At 40.9% G+C, this 17,421-nt stretch overlaps 1 protein-coding gene across 1 annotated transcript; it reads right to left on the bottom strand.

The window, feature by feature from the left end:
- Positions 1 to 715: 715 nt before the first annotated feature.
- On the bottom strand, positions 716 to 14,410 carry LOC121163551 (regulatory factor X associated protein). The gene is made up of 5 exons (XM_040991086.1): positions 14,329 to 14,410; positions 13,973 to 14,176; positions 5,882 to 6,729; positions 4,695 to 4,802; positions 716 to 2,196 (listed from the first exon to the last, which is right to left on the bottom strand). Exons 1-5 carry the CDS (start codon positions 14,408 to 14,410, stop codon positions 2,086 to 2,088), a joined length of 1,353 nt encoding a protein of 450 aa, XP_040847020.1. The 3' UTR covers positions 716 to 2,085.
- Positions 14,411 to 17,421: the final 3,011 nt, after the last annotated feature.

A 17,421-nucleotide genomic window follows, 5' to 3' on the forward strand; every position in this document is an offset into this window, starting at 1 on the left:
TCCTGAAAGCATTATTTCACCTGCTTTACTTCTTCATATAAACACAATCACACACCATTTATAATGTGATTCTTTGGCATAGAATTATGTAAAATTAGCTCTTTGTGTGGCTCTGTCTTCCACTGAAATTCTACTATGAAAGAAGAAAAAAGCTATTCCACCTGAATGTATCCTTCTAACTTTTATTCTGAAGCCCCTTACCACATCCTGTACCTATAAGTTTTCTTTTCCAACTTGCTACATGTTTTATCTGTACTTAACACATCCTTTAGTTTCAAATGAATTGGCACAGCATCACTTCTACATTTTAGTAGAGCAGCCTTAGCCCCAAATAAAATCCAGATCTTTATGGGACACCTGGCCTGAAGAATTTGTAGGGTAGGGCCCAGTGCAGTAGCCTAGTGGCTGAGGTCCTCGCCTTAAATGCGCCGGGATCCCATATGGGTGCTGGTTCTAATCCCGGTTTACATCCAACTTCCTGCTTGTGGACTGGGAAGGTGGTTAAAGATGGCCCAGGGTCTTTGGACCTTGCACCCACCTGGGAGACCTAGGGGAGGCTCTGTGCTCCTGGCTTCGGATTGGCTCAGCTCAGGCTGTTGTGGCCGCTTGGGGAGCCAATCAACGGACTAGAGATCTTCCTGTCTCTCCTCCTCTCTGATTATCTGACTTTGTGATAAAAAGAAATAGATCTTTAAAAAAGAATTAGACAATCTAGAGGTCAACAAAAATGGACTTTAATGAAAAACTTGATCAAATTATTTATGCACGGATATGTGAGTATAAAACATATTTTAAAACGGAACAAAAACATTCTCTCCAGAAGTATTTCTTAGAAATTATGACTGATTTTCAAATGTGATATATATTTTAGAGCCTAAAAGCCAAGGAACTCACAAATTTTTGCACAGTTCATCTTGACACACATTTACTATCGTAATACTGGAATAAACTCTTTTAACATTTGACTTGTTACTCTTTGTTAGTAACAAGTCTTTATTAGCAAGCAGGTTTGCCATTTTAAAGTTTTCCTAGGAGAAAATACAAGAAAATACAACTACCTATCCAGAGTATCCTCCTTCTTTGAACAGTACGTAGGAACAATACAGTTGTAAAATAGATCAATTTGAAAAAAAAAAATACAGAAACAAAGCTAGAGTGTAATTGTTACTTGCAGGACCCATTTTTTTCCTTAAGAGAAGATGAATACAAGAGAAATCATTTTGCCCTGGCATTGATGGGCTGAGATACAAGTCTCCTGTTAACCAGTTACCACAGAGGAGTGTTTGCTTCGGACAGCGAACACCGGAAGGTAGCAAGAAACCGACAAGCCGATTTTATAGATGTATTTATTCTACTAAGACATTCTCCTGATCACTGAACATCACTGATTTAAGATACACACACTGTCACTTTCCTTAGGAGAGGCACAGCATACGCCACCTCGCGAGAGCTCCAGCACCGACTGCAGAGCAAGGCGGAGTGAGAACCCAACTCTAGATGTCTCAACTGCACGTCAGCACCTCCGGTGGCTAGCAGTGTTTTAAGAGGGGCATTGCTGGCATTGTGGGTGAAATAATTTTTAGTCTCTAAACCAGACACTGCTGAACATTTAATTTTCTTGTGCCACACATTAAACTGCCCCTTGAGTCGACCACCACCCTCCAGCAAGCTTCAAGGTCATTTTGACAGCTATAACCCATACCTAAACACTCCCAAGTTACTCTTGATGAGAGTCACTGAGCTGGATGATTCTGGATTATTATATATTAACTTCACAACTTCCACAGAAAGTAACTGCTTCATTATCTTCAACAACAACTGAAGAAGAATGTATTTTAAAAGCCACTGTAATTAAAGATTACTTTGGAAAGACAAGCCAACTTTTTTAAGCTTAAGGTGATTCGAAAGGATACCCAGAGGACAACACTTATTTATCCCCGAATGCACACATACATTTATCCAAAAAATGCTTAAGTTCTACCGGCATGTCTTACATTAACCTTTAGTACAAAAATATGCTTATCTGTTATAATATGATAAAAAAAAAAAAAAACACCAGTATGTGACTGTTCTTGGCAAGTCCGCTCACACTGCTGCCCCTGGGAACTGCTGCTGTCTTTGCTCCAAGACTTGTTGGTTTAACAGTTGCTGCTGTGTCTGTAAGAACTGCACCACTTCTGGACTTCTCAGTAATGACTTCAAAAGGAAGAAGAAAAAATTATTAACATTCTTATGTGATAAGACTGCATTCACACTACACAATTAATTCATGCATAACTCACAGAGAATGAGTACCAGACAACACGTACCTGAATCAAATTCACACTTGTATTGATATACTCTTAATGAAGCTTCAAAACTAATTTTAAATTTGTTGTCATGTGGCAAAAACACAAAGACCTAAAAGTAGTGGGTGAAGCCTCAGGTTACCAGATTTTAAAATGTTTTAAAATGCTGGGGAAGGGCCTGGCACGACAGCATGAAGGTTAAAGTCCTCATCTTGAATGCACCAGGATCCCATAAGGGCGCTGGTTCTAATCCCGGTGGCCCCACTTCCCATCCAGCTCCCTGCTTGTGGCCTGGGAATGCAGTCGAGGATGGCCCAAAGCTTTAGGACCCTGTACCCGCGAGGGAGGCCTGGAGGAAGCTCCTGGCTCCTGGCTTCAGATTGGCTCAGCTCCAGCTGTTGCGGCCACTTGGAGAGTGAATCATTGGACAGAAGATCTTTCTTTCTCTCTCTCCTCCTCTCTGTGTATCTGCCTTTCCAATAAAAATAAATAAATCTGTAAAAAAAAATGCTGAGGAATATATTATCTTGAAATATACAGGGGCAAATAGCCATGTATAAGACTGGATTAAGATTTCAGCAAGGAAAATAGGGGCAACTTGTGAAAATAACAGTTAAACACTAGTGTGCAAACATATAAACTAATACTAGAATTCATGTTTTTCCCATTAATTCACTAAGTCTCATGAAGAAATTATATGAATGAATGTAAGTGTATGTACTGGTATGTGTGTATAAATGCAGAAATTAAACAGTATTGGCATTAAATGAAAAATTTCAGAATAGAAATACAAATGCTCCCAAATAATATATTTTGTGTAGTTAGCACTTTTAAACATTATAACAATCACATAGCAAATAAATAAAAGATGGTTCCTATGGTTCTATTGAAATATACTGGCTGGCATTGTGGCTCAATAGGTAAATCCTCTACCTAGAAGAGCCGGCATCCCATATGGGCACCTGTTTGTGTCCCAACTGCTCCACTTCTGATCCAGCTCTCTGCTTACCGCCTAGGAAAGCAGTGGAGGATGGCTCAAGCCCTTGAGGCCTGGTACCCATGTGGGAAACCTGAAAGAAGCACCTAGCTTCAGGTTGGCTCAGTTCTGGATGTTGTGGCAATTCAGGAATGAAATATCAGATGGAAGAGCATTCTGTCTCTCCTCTAGGCAAATTCTCCTTTCAGATGAAAATACATAAATCCTTAAGAAATATGTTTATATAAATTCCTAAAGCAAGAAGATCCCCCAGAATTGAAAAAGATAGGTGGAACAAAGCAGATACATTATCATTAAATATTGATTTTAAAATTTCCTGTACTATATAGTGTGCATTATTTCATACACACTTATTTCCTATTAGTTTGATTTAAAAATGTATGAAGTCTACCCAACATCTCAGTAAGTAACTATTTAGCTATGGTGAGGCTGTTGGACATTTAAATTCTTCCAACTATTTTGCCCATCTCTGATAAATATGCTTCTGGCAATAACTTTCCAGTGGAGACTGTCTCCATATTTAGGATTAATTTTCTGCAAGTGTTTTCACACGAGGCTTGATTTCTGAGCCAAAAGAAGAGACTATTTAAAGACTTGGTAATACTGTCCAGCTGTTCTCCACAGGCACTGTCCCAACACACACGATGCCACGAGCTGCGTGGCCATCACCACGGAAGTCACCTTCACTCACCTGACACCGAATATTTCCATATGACTCAGTGATAGAATTTTTTAATTTTTCTGTTTATGTTTGATGCCAAGGTTTTTTTTTATTATAGGAATATTTTATTTAACAAAACATCAACTATAAGCAATCATAATCCTTTATATTTGTTACAAGTATTTTTCCTGTATCTTATCTTGCCTTTTGATTTTTGCCACCTTTTCTGTCTACAGCATTTGTTTTTATGTACTCAAAGTTCTTACCTTTGTGATTCAGTAGAGACTGAATTCTGCCTTGTTTGAATAGTAAGACTGCCCAGGACTAATTCTGACCAATAATGTGATGTGAGTAAATACATTTCTATCCTCAAATTATTATCTGATTACTCTAGTATTTACTGAAAAACCTTTTCTTTCCTGACTGAGGTGCGGTAATCTTCCATCAAACTTACAATAGCAATTTCTACTAAATGTTGGTCTAATTACTCCTTGGCTCTATTAAGACATTATACCATAGGCTTTAGAAGTTGGCACAAGGAGCTGTGTTTTCAAATTCTGTCCTACTCACACATTCAAGGTTTCACCAACAGAACTTAAAACACCCCTGCTCTCCCAGGCTGGGAGCACCTAAGAAGCTCCACGGTGTGTTTAGAATCTCAAAAATCTAAATAATTTCATTTACAATCAGGACATCTATAATTAGAACATCTATATAACATCTATAACATCCATTGACAGATATTTACCAGTCTTTTCTGATTGAGCACTTGTTCTAAAAGAGTAGGTCTTGCAGGACGATCTCCAAAAGATCCAGTTCTTTGCTTAACCATGGAGAGCAGGTTATCTGCACTTTCCTGGGGTGAATGAGATTAGCAGTTAACAAAACAATCTCCAATTGTAGGCATTTCAACTAGTAGGTCTGGTCTGCTCTTCCACCTGCCCAGCCACTGTGAGACTGGGAAAACCCCCTGTGAACACGCAGGCCAGGTGTCCGAACCTGATTTTATTTAGCAATCGTCCTTCTCTCTCCCTCCAGCATGTTTGATCTGGGTTCTTCAGAGGGATTTCAAAATCTATAGAGAGATACAGGTGGGTCAGAGAGGCAGAAAAAGTTTCTTGTTAGCTTGTTTCAATATTTCAAAAAGTACCAAGTGGAATTCTCTTCAGGCCAGAATTTTAAAGAGTCTGTGTGCGTTTACTTGTAACAGATGAACTCAGAGGTGATTTGCATATTGCAGATGAGACACTGACAGTTCTGTGCCTGATTAAAGGAAAAGATGAAGGGGGGAGGGGGACAAAATGCTGCTGAAAGATGCAATTGGTAAAGGAACCTTTCAGAATTTGGAAGTTATTGAGAAAAAAATGATGCCATCTCCTGCCACTGATAATGAAAAACTACTCAGTCCTAACATGACTCCATTACCTTGAGACATCATCAGTTTCTTAAACATTATCAGTAGCACTAACTTCCAGGTATTCTAGCTGCTGATCACATGAGAAACACAATTTTCCTGAACAAAATACTGTTCTATCTGGTCAACTGAAACATGCCAATTCTCCCAAAACCAGGACACTATTTTTACCTCTATCCAACTATTCTTATATATATATATATATATAAACTAAATATATATATATTCTTATATATATTCTTATACATATATACATTTATACATATATAAACTACTCAGCCATCACTCAGATAAATCACCCTCCAGCTATCTCCCCAGCCCATATTCATTAACCTATCACCAGCATGCAACACGGTACAGTCGGTCCCCTGGACAGGCACTCCCTCTGGGCTGCCAGCCCTGCCAGGGCCACCTGGCACTCAGGGAGCAGCAGGTGGCAGGCCCGAGCAGCTTGCAGCAGCAAGTACGGTTTCCTCGACCCCTTCTCTCCCCCCTTAAAGCCCCGACAAGGTCCCACATACCTCTAGTTTGACGTTTCCCGAGCTGCCGGCCGAGGCGGCCCCGCCACAGTTCAAGGCCTGGTCACTCTTCTTCTTTTTGTACTTGTCCTTGTACATCTTGTTGCGGTGCTTCTTGCACATCCACGGCTTGCGCTGCTTGGCCACCTGGCTCGTCGTCTCGCTGCAGCCCTCGTAGGTGCAGGTCTTGCTCGCGCCGGCCCCGCCGCTGCCCCGCCTCCGGCCGGCCCCGCCGCCGCCCTCGCCCCCCGAGTGGGCCTCCTCATCCTCCAGATCCTCCAAGCTGGCTGTGCTCTCGCCTCCCCCGGGGGGGTCCGACGTGTCCAGCAGGTCCGCCTCGTCCTCCCCCACCTCCTCGTCCGCATCCCCCGCGACCTCACACAGGTACCTCACAGGCTTGCCGCCAGGGGCCTGGGTGGGCCTCGGCACGCCCTCGGACCCGGCCTCGTCCTGGCCCCCGTACGGCTGCATCACCAGCAGGGTGAACTGTGAGGCCGGGGCCGCCGCGGGGCCGGGAGCCCCCGGCAGGGGCACGCCGCCAGCGGCCCCCGGCCCCTCGGCCACAGTCGGCACCTCCGTGCTGCTGTCTCCCTTGGGGTCCGCGACCCCGTGCTGGATGCACCTGCCCGGCCCGGCGCCACTTCGCAAACCGCGGGCTCCGGACCCAGAGGCAGCTCGGCGCCAATGCGCCTGCGCGGCAGAGGCCCCGGGGAGGAGCGTCGCTCGTTCTCCCGGATCCGAGGGCGGGGCTGAGCGGCGACAGACTGCGCATGTGCGGCTCCGCCAGCCGCGGCCGCTACCCAGGTGGCTTTGCGGCGAGTCGGCCGAAAGGGGTGATCCTCCTGTAAAATCTAGAACGTTTCAAAGCATTCAGTCCTACTGGGATTCCACGGTGAGAGTCAAGATTGTACTTAACGATCTTTGGCATTAGGATGCTAGTTATAAAGATGTTTGTCCCCTCACCGCCTACCTAAATGGGTGCTGTGAGGCTGTCACAACCTGGCACCACTGGTTTGCTCATTTGAGAAGCAAATGAGACAGTGGTGGCCTGTTAGAGAAGAATAAAGTAGAAAAGGAGTGGGCCAGGCCTTCCACCACGTTGTATAGGATTCCTTGATGGATGGATGATTTTACTCCTGAAAATGTGTTTGATTTTTTTGGAAGTCCAGTATTTATTTCAAAGGTGGATTGTCAGCAAAAAGGGGGAGAAACAGCTGTAGGGTTGTGCGCATCTGCTGGTTCACTCTTCCAAATGAGGCCAGCAGCTGGGACTCCAGCAGGCTGGAGCCGAGCTGCCTGAAGCCCCCAAGGACTCGGGCCATCGGCCACTGCCTTCCAATGCTGAACGTGGGCCCAGGCAGGGCTTGTCGGTGGGAAACATCCTGCCTTGTCTGAAACAAAAGTGTGAAGGAGATACTGCCTGTCGTCTTATAGTGTTTCCCGTTTGACCAAAATGAAAGATAAGCAGCAAGTGTTCAATTAATGAGCAATCTATTCATGCAAAGGTGTTGGGGTGTACATAGCTATGAACATTATGAGGGCTGGTGGCACGTTGAGCTGCCACATGCAGTGCCAGCATGCCATATCAGAGGGTCAAGAGAAGTGTTGGCTACTTCAGATTCAGCCCCGTCATACTGGTGGAGCTGGTGCAAAGGAACACTTACATGGTAAGCTAGGAAGCAGAGAGTAAAGGCAGGCCAAACATTGCGCAGAATAGAGACTAACAGGCTGATGTTGCGGCACAGCCAGTCAGGCGCCCACTGTGGCACTGGTGCCCCATGTTAGAGTGCTTGTCCCAGTCCTGGCTGCTCTGCTTCTGATCTAGCGTCCTGCTGCTGCACTGGGGAAGATTGTGGACAAAGGTCCAAGTTCTTGGACCCCTGCCACAGATGTGGGGGCCATGGTGGAGTTCCAGGGTCCTGGCTTCTGCCTGGTGCAGTCCTGGCTGTGGTGGTCCTTTGGGGAATGAAATATTGGGTAGAAATCCTCTCTTTCTCTTCTGTTTGCTTTAAACATATAAATAATTTAAAACGATTAGAAACTGTAGGGCCAGTTTGAGGCCTTGAGATCTAAGCTCTTGTCCTTGGTTTTATCCAGCTGTCACTCCTTTAATTTATTGAGTCAGTTTTTATAGAGGAAAGACAAATTAAGGCAGAGATACTGAAGCCTGAAAACGTCTCCATCAAAGGTGTTAGGGACTGGGAATCAGCTTCAGTTTCGGCCCCTCCAGGTCAAGCACAGGGAGAGCAGGCGATAAAGCTGAAAAGCACAGTGGGACATGCTGAGAGCTGCTGTTTGAACTTAGGACCTGGCAGGTGACGGATGCCCTGACACTGATTTAACTTCTGGGTACTTCTGTGAGTTCTTTCCCCCTCATTTAGACGAGAGCTTTTATTTAGCATTTCCTGCTGGTAGATCACAATACCCTGGTCCAAGGTCCTCTTGGAAGGTAAAACCCTTTTTGGGTAACTCAAGCCCAGCTATCTTGTCCTACTATGGGTGTGATGGCTAGGAAGCTTCTGTGGCTACTGTTCTTCATGCCATTTTAAACCTTTAACAAAATCTATATCTGTATCTATATTTGAAATATATATTTATTTGAAATATGCACATATATTTCAAATTAGATTTAGATAGTATGAGAGAGAGAGAAATATCTTTGATTTGTGAATTTACTGCCCCCAAATGTGCAGTGATCAGGATTGGGCCGAGACAAAACCTGGAGCCTGAAACTCCATCTGGATTTCCTCATGGGTGCAAAGATCCAAGTGCTTTTGCCATCATCTGCTGCTTTCTCAGATGCATTTGTGATGAGATGGATCAGAAATGGAACATCCAAGACACAAACCAGTTGCCATTTGGGATGCCAGCTTTTCAGGCAGCTGCTTAATCCACTACACCACAGCAGTAGCCCCTTATAAGACTGTTTTGGCCAGTAACATGTTTTCAGATATTATTTCAGATAGATTCAGGCAATAGTCCTTGTCATCCCAAAAGCTATAGGGTGTATGTGTGCAAGTTATTGGACATGTTATTTTTAAGTCCTACTCATTTATCTTGAAAATTGAGGATGTTATTGCATCAGATTTATGGAAGACATCGATTTGATTGGAACTCTTTCATATGGCCCCAAGAGTTCTGGATTATTGAACTGAAAGTAATTTATCCAACTTTCCAAGAAATCAGGAGAAAAATAACCACTACATCCCTGAACAGGCTGGTTCTAGAGGGCAGAGTGAGGAAGTTCCTTGGGGGCTGGCACTGTGGTATAATGTGTTAAGCTACTACCTATAGCACAGGCATCCCTGTGGGTGCCAGTTCCTATCCTGACCACTCTACTTCTGATTCAGCTTCTTGCTGATGTGCCTGGGAAAGCAGTGAAAGATGGCCTAAATGCTTGTTTCCCAACCCGCCACATGGGAGACCCAGAGGAAGCTCTTGGCTCCCAGCCCTGGTCTTTGTGGCGATCTTGGACTGAACTAGCAGATAGAAGAATTTTATCCACTCTCCCCACCCCCCAAATCTGCCTTTCAAATAAAGAAAATAAATCTCAAAGAAAGAAAGCAACCTGAAGATAATGAATTTGGTTTTCTTTGTATTATGCTTTTTGTTCCTGCTTAAGCTACTTTACAAAAATGAACTTTTCTGCCATGCTTAATGAAGCACCTGTCTAAATATTTAGATGAGAGTCTGCCTGATTCATGAATCACTAATAGAAGTCAACTGGTTTTTAGCAAGTGAGGCACAATTCACTTGCAAATCTCTCCGAAGAAACTTACCAATCTTTCTTTTCACATTTAACTTCTCTTTTATGGTTATATAAACTAAAAGTGAGAATTGCGTTTTCAGTTGCAGAACCAGTTTGGAAGCACACTGATGCCCTGGTGCCTGGCACCTGAGTGTAGGTGGTAAACAGTTGTTCTAACACTGGGGAGCACATTCAGAAAAGCGAGACAATAGGAAGAAGAGTAGGTATTATCTTAACTTAAATAGTCATGACTTGTGCCACTTAGCTTGCTTCTCTATGGTTATATAAATATATACATATATAAAATGTTCATAACTTATAGCTTCTTTTTCATTTAGCCTTACCCCCTTTTTATGTGGGAAAATACAAATACGGTATTATTATGATGCTGTTATTTCAGTTGGTGAGCCATTTACCACCAACATACTCTCAATCCCATCAGTGTAGGTTTTTATCAGCACCATCATTGTACCTGTAAAGTCTTTATCATACACAGTTATGGAGGGCAGTAGATGGTATAATATTAAATTTGGATGCAATAATAATATGTTAAAAATATTTTGCACTCTCCATTTTCATCAAAGTCCTCACCGGTTAAGCCTGGGAACCACTAATTTCATGGAAATGTCTAAGTTTTGGGTGTGAATACTCACGTGTCCACACTCTTGGTCATGCCAAATTCTGATAGATGCAGTAAGCCCTTGGGTGCCCAGCTACTGATGGGGCCTCAGCTCATAGTCTTAATTTATATTGTTCTCTTAAATGCTCAGGATGCAATGAATAGAGGTCAATAGGCTATATCTTCTTGAACAAAACTATCCAGAATTTTATGAACACCTTTATATCAATATATTTATTTCATTTTTACTTCAGTTGAAACTTTTTCTTAAATCATGGACAATCTTTACCAGCTTCCACATGAGGTTATCTTAGGTTTGCTAGTATGAGCCTGATTTGCTTTTAGCAAAGATTTAATTTTATTGTCAGTTGGTGAAAATCTATTAGATCTATTCTTCTACCTACAGTCCTCCTCAAATTTGGGTTTAATTTCTGTCCTTTGAGAGTTTTGAAAACTGCCTAGACTATTAGTAGTGCAGTCCATGGAATAGGATTTTCTTGAAAGAATGTTGAATTAATCAGTAAATTATGCAAATAAATTATAAAAACAGAGAATCATAATTGGAAGTCGTTTTTTAAAGGAAGGCAAAGAAGCATGTTTTTTACCATCTACATTATTCATGTAACTCATTGTGGATTTTTAAAAAAATTGTTTGTCAAGAAAAGGCAAAATATGATCATTCCAGGGTCATATATTCTGCAAAAATAACAATAATGCCCTTGAGTTTGAATCACAACTTGAGATATTAATGAAATTTCCCAGAAAAACTAAACTGTCATGATTATTAAGCAAGTGTCACTAACAGAAGTACTGAATTTTCCCAAAAGAGGGAGAAAAAGAAGAGTAATCATCAAATAGTTTTCTGCTAGGTAACAGCTTTATTGCGATGGTTAATAACATATGTGGGAGACACACCTAATTTGGGTCCTTTGGTAAAAAATATTATAACATTATGAAAGTAAAAGTACATTTGTGGTTTTAAGGATTTCAATCTGGGAGACACAGATTCAGATATCTCTGATTAGGAATTGTGGAGGAGATAGGGAAAGTGGGAACTAATAAAGCCAAACATTAATTATTTGTTACAAAGCATTGTGGGAATATATTTCGCAGTTGCTTTATTCAAGGGTTTTGCTTTTGCATGATAAAATAAGAATTTAAAGTAGGGGCATAAGTTAAGTCCAAAAAAACAGGAGCAAGATTGATTTAAAGGGTGAATGAGTACATATTCATTTTTTTTCATGTTTTGAAAGTGGGCAACACCATAAAGAGATGCTCAGCATGAGTGGGATAGAAAGAGAGAGAGAGAGAGAGAGAGAGAGAGAGAGAGAGAGAGGGAAGGAGAGAGAGACAGATCATATATCTTTGAGGAGGGAGAGGTTCTATGGTATGGGAACCATTATTTCTTCTTTACTGTCTTGTATCTGCGGTGTATTTCCTTTGATGATGTGGTTTTTTTTTAGCTTTTGTTTTTCTTGCATTGGAAAACAGCTACATTCAGAGGATGCAAAACTTCCTGGAGAAGAGTAAAAATCTCTTTTTGTTTTAAATGCTAGATATTTTAATGCATTTCCTAGCTTTCTTCTTTCCAAATTGCTACATGTGCATGCAGCACAATGAAAGCATGTTTGGAGTTTATATAAATAATAACTCTTTGACCTGTTACCAATTAACAGGCTGTATTCAAAGCCATTAGTTTAGTTTTTGGGAAAAAGTATTGGGTGACAATGCATAGATTTTTATGACTTGAGTAAGACATATATGACATATATTGCCTCATTTTTTTAAAGACTTATTTGTTTTTCTTGGAAAGGCAGATTTATAAACAAACAGAGAGAAAGATCTTCCATCTGCTGATTCACTCCCTAAGTAACTGCAATGACCAGAGCTCAGCTGATCTGAAGGCAGGACTCTTCTAGGTCATCCTCCACTGCCTTCCAAGGCCACCTGCAAGGAGTTGGATGGGAAGTGGAGCAGCTGGGATATGAACCAGAACACAATGGAATCACAGTTCATGAAAGGCAAGGATTTAGCCACTGAGCCTTCATACCTGGCCTCATATCTTGCCTTTCTAACTCCTTCATTCATGAAACCACTGCCATCAGTGACTGATTCAACATCTTGTAAATGATATGCTTATCTTGTAAATCAAGCTTGTAGGAATAGATCTGTTCTTTGATATCTACACGCGATCTTTTAGCTTTTTAGTATTTCATGTGACAACAGACTAGCTACATGGAGGAATTGCTATAAAGATGATTTTAAAGAGAGACCTGAAATGTCTAGGATTATTTGTTCTTTGTGTGGAGTTTGAAATTTCAGGGGTTGTAGAGTCAATTTTGTGGTTTCCTCCAACAAATGAACTTTGGTCACAATGCATGTAGGTCAACCTGTGGCCACTGAATTCAAATGCTTAGGAAATTAGGTCACTAGTTGTGAAAGTAGATCCTTTTCTGACTGAGTACACCAAGGGCTATCCTCTGTCTCTCTGCTACAGAGTGAAGACTTGTCTTGAATAGATATTGCTGGTTCAGGAACCTGTTTTATTAGGTCCACAATCTCTGGGAAGCCTCACATTGCTCTCCTAAGCATTTAAGTGGATCACTGAAAGGACCATTTTAGGCCTTGGTATTAACTCAAAACATGAAATAGTGATCCTGTAGAAACCTGCCATTCCTAGGAAAGTCCTCAGCTGTCTCTCTGTTAGTTCTATATGTAATATAGCACAACAGGTTAATCTTCAGCCTGTGGCACCAAAATCCCAAATGGGCATTACTTCATACCCTGGCTGCTCCATTTCAGATCCCTCTCTCTGCATATGGACTGGGAAGGCAGCAGAAGATGGTCCAAACCCTTGGGCCATTACACCTATGTGTGAGACCTGGAAGAAGTCTCTTTCTTTGAAATGACCCAGCTCTGGCCATTGCAGCCATTTGGAGAATGAACCAGCAGATGGAAGATGACTTTCTCTTTTTGTTTCTCCTTCTCTTTGTAAATCTTTGAAGTAAAAATAAAATTTTTTTAAAAAATAATAAGAACAAGTAATGAGAGTGATATGGAATGGGACTCTATGACTGAGAAATTTATTTATCGAGGGTTACTCTCATGTTGTGTTTGACTTTCTGGTGTTGATGAGAGAACATTGTCTTGTTCTTTAAGAGGAGTGTGATGGGGATAGAATGAGTGATCCATTCGGCTATGCCCTGATGCCAGACTTGAGAACTTGCACGGCCCTTGATTTTAGTAGGAAGATGGTTGGAGCTGGGACTGGTCTCAGAGTGCTTGTTAGCTTCATGATAGAAGACTTGAAAGAGATTTACCTAAGAAAATTGTCTAGCAATGACAGCAAATCGCTGCCAGTCCTGGAGCTGAGCACTGAGACATCACCAAAAATGAGATGAAAGTATCACATCCTAATGAGCTGAGGTAAAAGTTCTAGATAACTTGTCAAGGATCAGGACTACAGTTACTAGGATTTTTTCAGTCTGTCAATGATTTTGAAAATCTTAACAAGATATGACATACTTGCTATAACATTCACCCATTTTTAGTATTTTAATATATTTAAAGAGACATGTAACCATCAGCATAATCTAATTTTAGAAATTTTCATAAGCTCCTCATTTTTTCTTTCACTCCTTCTCCCCTATGTCTATATTTTTGGGCAAATGAAAACTTGGTTTACTTTGATGCCTGATCCCCTGCAATCACAAAGGCCATGATATACAAATAACAGCGAGGGAGCTTTCTGTCTCTTCATCCTTGGACAAGGTGTTATAGATCTCTTCCTCCTTGGCTTGGAGGCATTCTGCATGATGCTGGTGTGCTTTTTGGTCTGAGGCCTGTGAGCCTAGGTCTAATCTGCCAGGAGCTTCCATTTGTGCAGGTGTGCCACGAGATTCTGCATGTTTTCGTCCACACTTCTCTTCACCTGCAAGTATAGACAGCGATACACATGACGTTCCATCTTAGAGTCAAGATATCTTCTGAGCAGATGACACAATTAATATCCTCCTCATCCAGGTTACCTTTATTGGCATTGGACCACTGGCTGTATCCTTTCACTCACCTATACCTGGATACCTGCCCCTCTGGCATGCCAAGGTGTTTTTCTGGTCATTAAGCTCAGGGGTGAACACTCACAGGCTTTCCAATGATTTGCCATCCTTGATCAGCTTTTAGATCTGCTGACAGGAGTTGGCATTGGTAATTCCATTGGTTTAATTGAGTTCCAGCTAAGCCTTCTTCTCGTGAAGTAGAGGACACCAGAGGCCAGCATGCCCTGTTGGAATCTGAGCATCCTCCTAGCTGCAGCTGAGGAGGCAAATCAAAAGCAGTAAGCTACCTTCTATCTCCATAGATTGCCTCGTCTGGACATTTCATTAACTAGTATCATGTGAATCCTTTCTGACTAGTTTCTCTTGCTTTACATATCAGTCACTCATTCTTTCAATAATTACTCATTTGGTTTTTTTTGTTGTACAGTGACTAGTTCTGGAAATAACACAATAGATAAAATGTTCTTCCTTCACGGCGCTTAGGGTGGTGATTTTGAGCCTGTTAGGCCTAAAGGTCTTTTGTTTTTCCAAAATAAATATTTTGAAAAATTTGTTTTACTCTCCTGAAATGAAATTCACACTTAGTATGATATACTTACATACATAATTTGAGGTTTTTTTAAATTGAAAAACAGATTCTAGAGAGAAGGAGAGACAGAGAAATTTTGCATCTGCTAGTTCACTTCCCAAGTGGTGGCAATAGATAGAGCTGAGCTGATGCCAAGTCAGGAGCCAAGAGCTCCTCTCGGGTCTCCCAAATGGGTGCAGGAACCCAAAGGCCCTACTCCCTGTGCTTTCCAAGACCATAAGCAGGGAGCTGGATCAGAAGCGGGAACAAAAACCAATGCCCATATGGGATGCTGGCACCATAAGTGGAGGATTAGCTTACTGTACTACTGTGCCAGCCCCCACATATAATTTAAAAATCAACATTTTCCTCAGGAGCTAGTGAAAGGGGATATGATGATTTGTTCAAGGGGTGTAGAATTCAGTAAGGTAAGATTTTCTAGACATTGGTCACATCACAGCATACTGTCTTTTAAAATATGTATTTTTATTTTTTGATTACTACATGAAGTGTGTATGTATTTGTGGGATGTTATGTGTGATGAAATGTATAATTATAAATATTAACATTATTAAATTATATATTTTAAAATGGCTAAGATGATATATTTTTTGGTGTTTATTTTACCTCAGTTTAAAAAATGCCAATATTGTCCTACATGCAAGATAAAAGATGAAAAGAGGAAAGTTTATGTCACTTGTGCTGTGACACAGTGGGTTAAGTCATGTCCTGTGGTGCTGGCAACCCATGTGGGCACCAGTTTGTATCTCAGCTGCTCCACTTCCAATTCAATTCCCTGCCAATGGCCTGGGAAATATAGCAGAAGATGGCTCAAGTATTGGGGCTCCTGCCACCCACAAGGAGACCTAGCGGAAGCTCCTGGCTCCTGGCTTTGGCCTGTCTAATTCTGACCATTGAAGCTATCTGGGGAGAGAATCAGCAGATGGAAGATCTCTCTGTATCCCTCCCTCTCTGTAGCTGTGGATTGCAAATAAATAAATAAATAAAATGTTTTTTAAAAGAAAGCTCAAAACAAAATAATGTTGTATTCATTGTGTTAGTACCGAGGAGCAAGTAGGCTGGAAGTTATAATGATATAATTTGCATAATTACAATTGAATAAAGTTAGAAATATTTTTGCTCAAGAGATATAGGTCTGGGACAGAGCAGAGGCAAAGGTAGACCCCAGAAGAATCATTTAGGACATGTTCAAACAATCTGGACTATGACAAGACAGCAAAGAGGAAGTCTTTGATTGAAGTAGAGAAAATTATTGGCTGCACAAGAGCAAGTGCAAGTTGGATTTTATTTAAAAATGAAGAACAGCATTAGTTTTTCTATTATTTCAAGGCTACTGTTAAGAGTATGTTATATAATAGCTTTTCTTCCATCTTAAAACCCAATTATTTATTGAGTTATATACCTAGCCTCTAGGGCTTAATATATGGAAGCACATTCTTTGCTAAGTCACTGAATAAATAGTAGATTGGAAACAGAAGAGATGGATCTTGGGGTTGCAGAAATAAATAGAAAAAAAACAGCAATAATCACAATAAACACAGACACACAAAAATATTTCATAACATATATCCCTTATCACACTGCCTTACATTTAGATGAGTCTAGTCATGTGCTGCAAACATTTCTATCAGTAATGGACCCCATAGATGATGGTGGCCCTGTAAGATAGTGTTAGCTGTGATGTTGCTGTCTTAATTTGTATTAACACACTCAGTGATGTTCATACAATGTCAAAATTTCCCAACAACATATTTCACATATAACTACTGCTAAACACTGCATGACTGTACATGCTAAAAATTGGAAATACTTGAAAATGATACCTTACATTGAAATTCAATGAGATGCGTTTCCTATGTCTAAACTATTGTATATTGTCTTTAAATATGTTCTAAAATCTCATGACATGTCTGTCACTGATTTTCATGACTTTTGCAGTCATAGAAAATTCTACCATAGCTTGTCCAATATAATTTGTTTGTCTTAAGTCTTTGCTGCATTCCAAGTCATTTTAATTAGACTGATTCAATCATGATTTGTCCTCAAAAATCCTTTTGAAACTCAATTAAGTTTTCTTGAAAATGCTGGCAAACACTTTCCACATCTGTTTAAAACCATACAATCTGGTGTTGTCAAATGTTAACTGATGTTTAAATCTAATTATCATCACATCAAAATGACGGCATGATGCTTCTGAGTCAGAATTCTTTAATCTATCCTTATGTTAGATGGATTATACTGCAAAGCTGAAAACTGGAAAAATCTCGAGGAAGCAAGCATGGTGGAAGGAACGTTCATGCATCTCCAAAATAGATTTGAAACCCTAGCCTTCAGTGTAACTGTGTTTCAGGAGTGGTATCCTTGGGAACTGATTTGATGGTGAGGATTGGAATCTGGTGGATGGTATTTGTGCACTTGTATGGAGAGATTCCAGTGAAAGTTTTAATCTTGGTGCCATGTGAAGATCTAGCAAAAAGGCTTTATATATGAACCAGAAAACTTGTCCTTACTGTTTCAAAGGTTGGAGTT

Source organism: Ochotona curzoniae, unplaced genomic scaffold (genome assembly GCF_017591425.1).
Source record: "Ochotona curzoniae isolate NIBS_2020 unplaced genomic scaffold, NIBS_Ocur_1.0 contig_64, whole genome shotgun sequence".
Taxonomy (NCBI): domain Eukaryota; kingdom Metazoa; phylum Chordata; class Mammalia; order Lagomorpha; family Ochotonidae; genus Ochotona; species Ochotona curzoniae.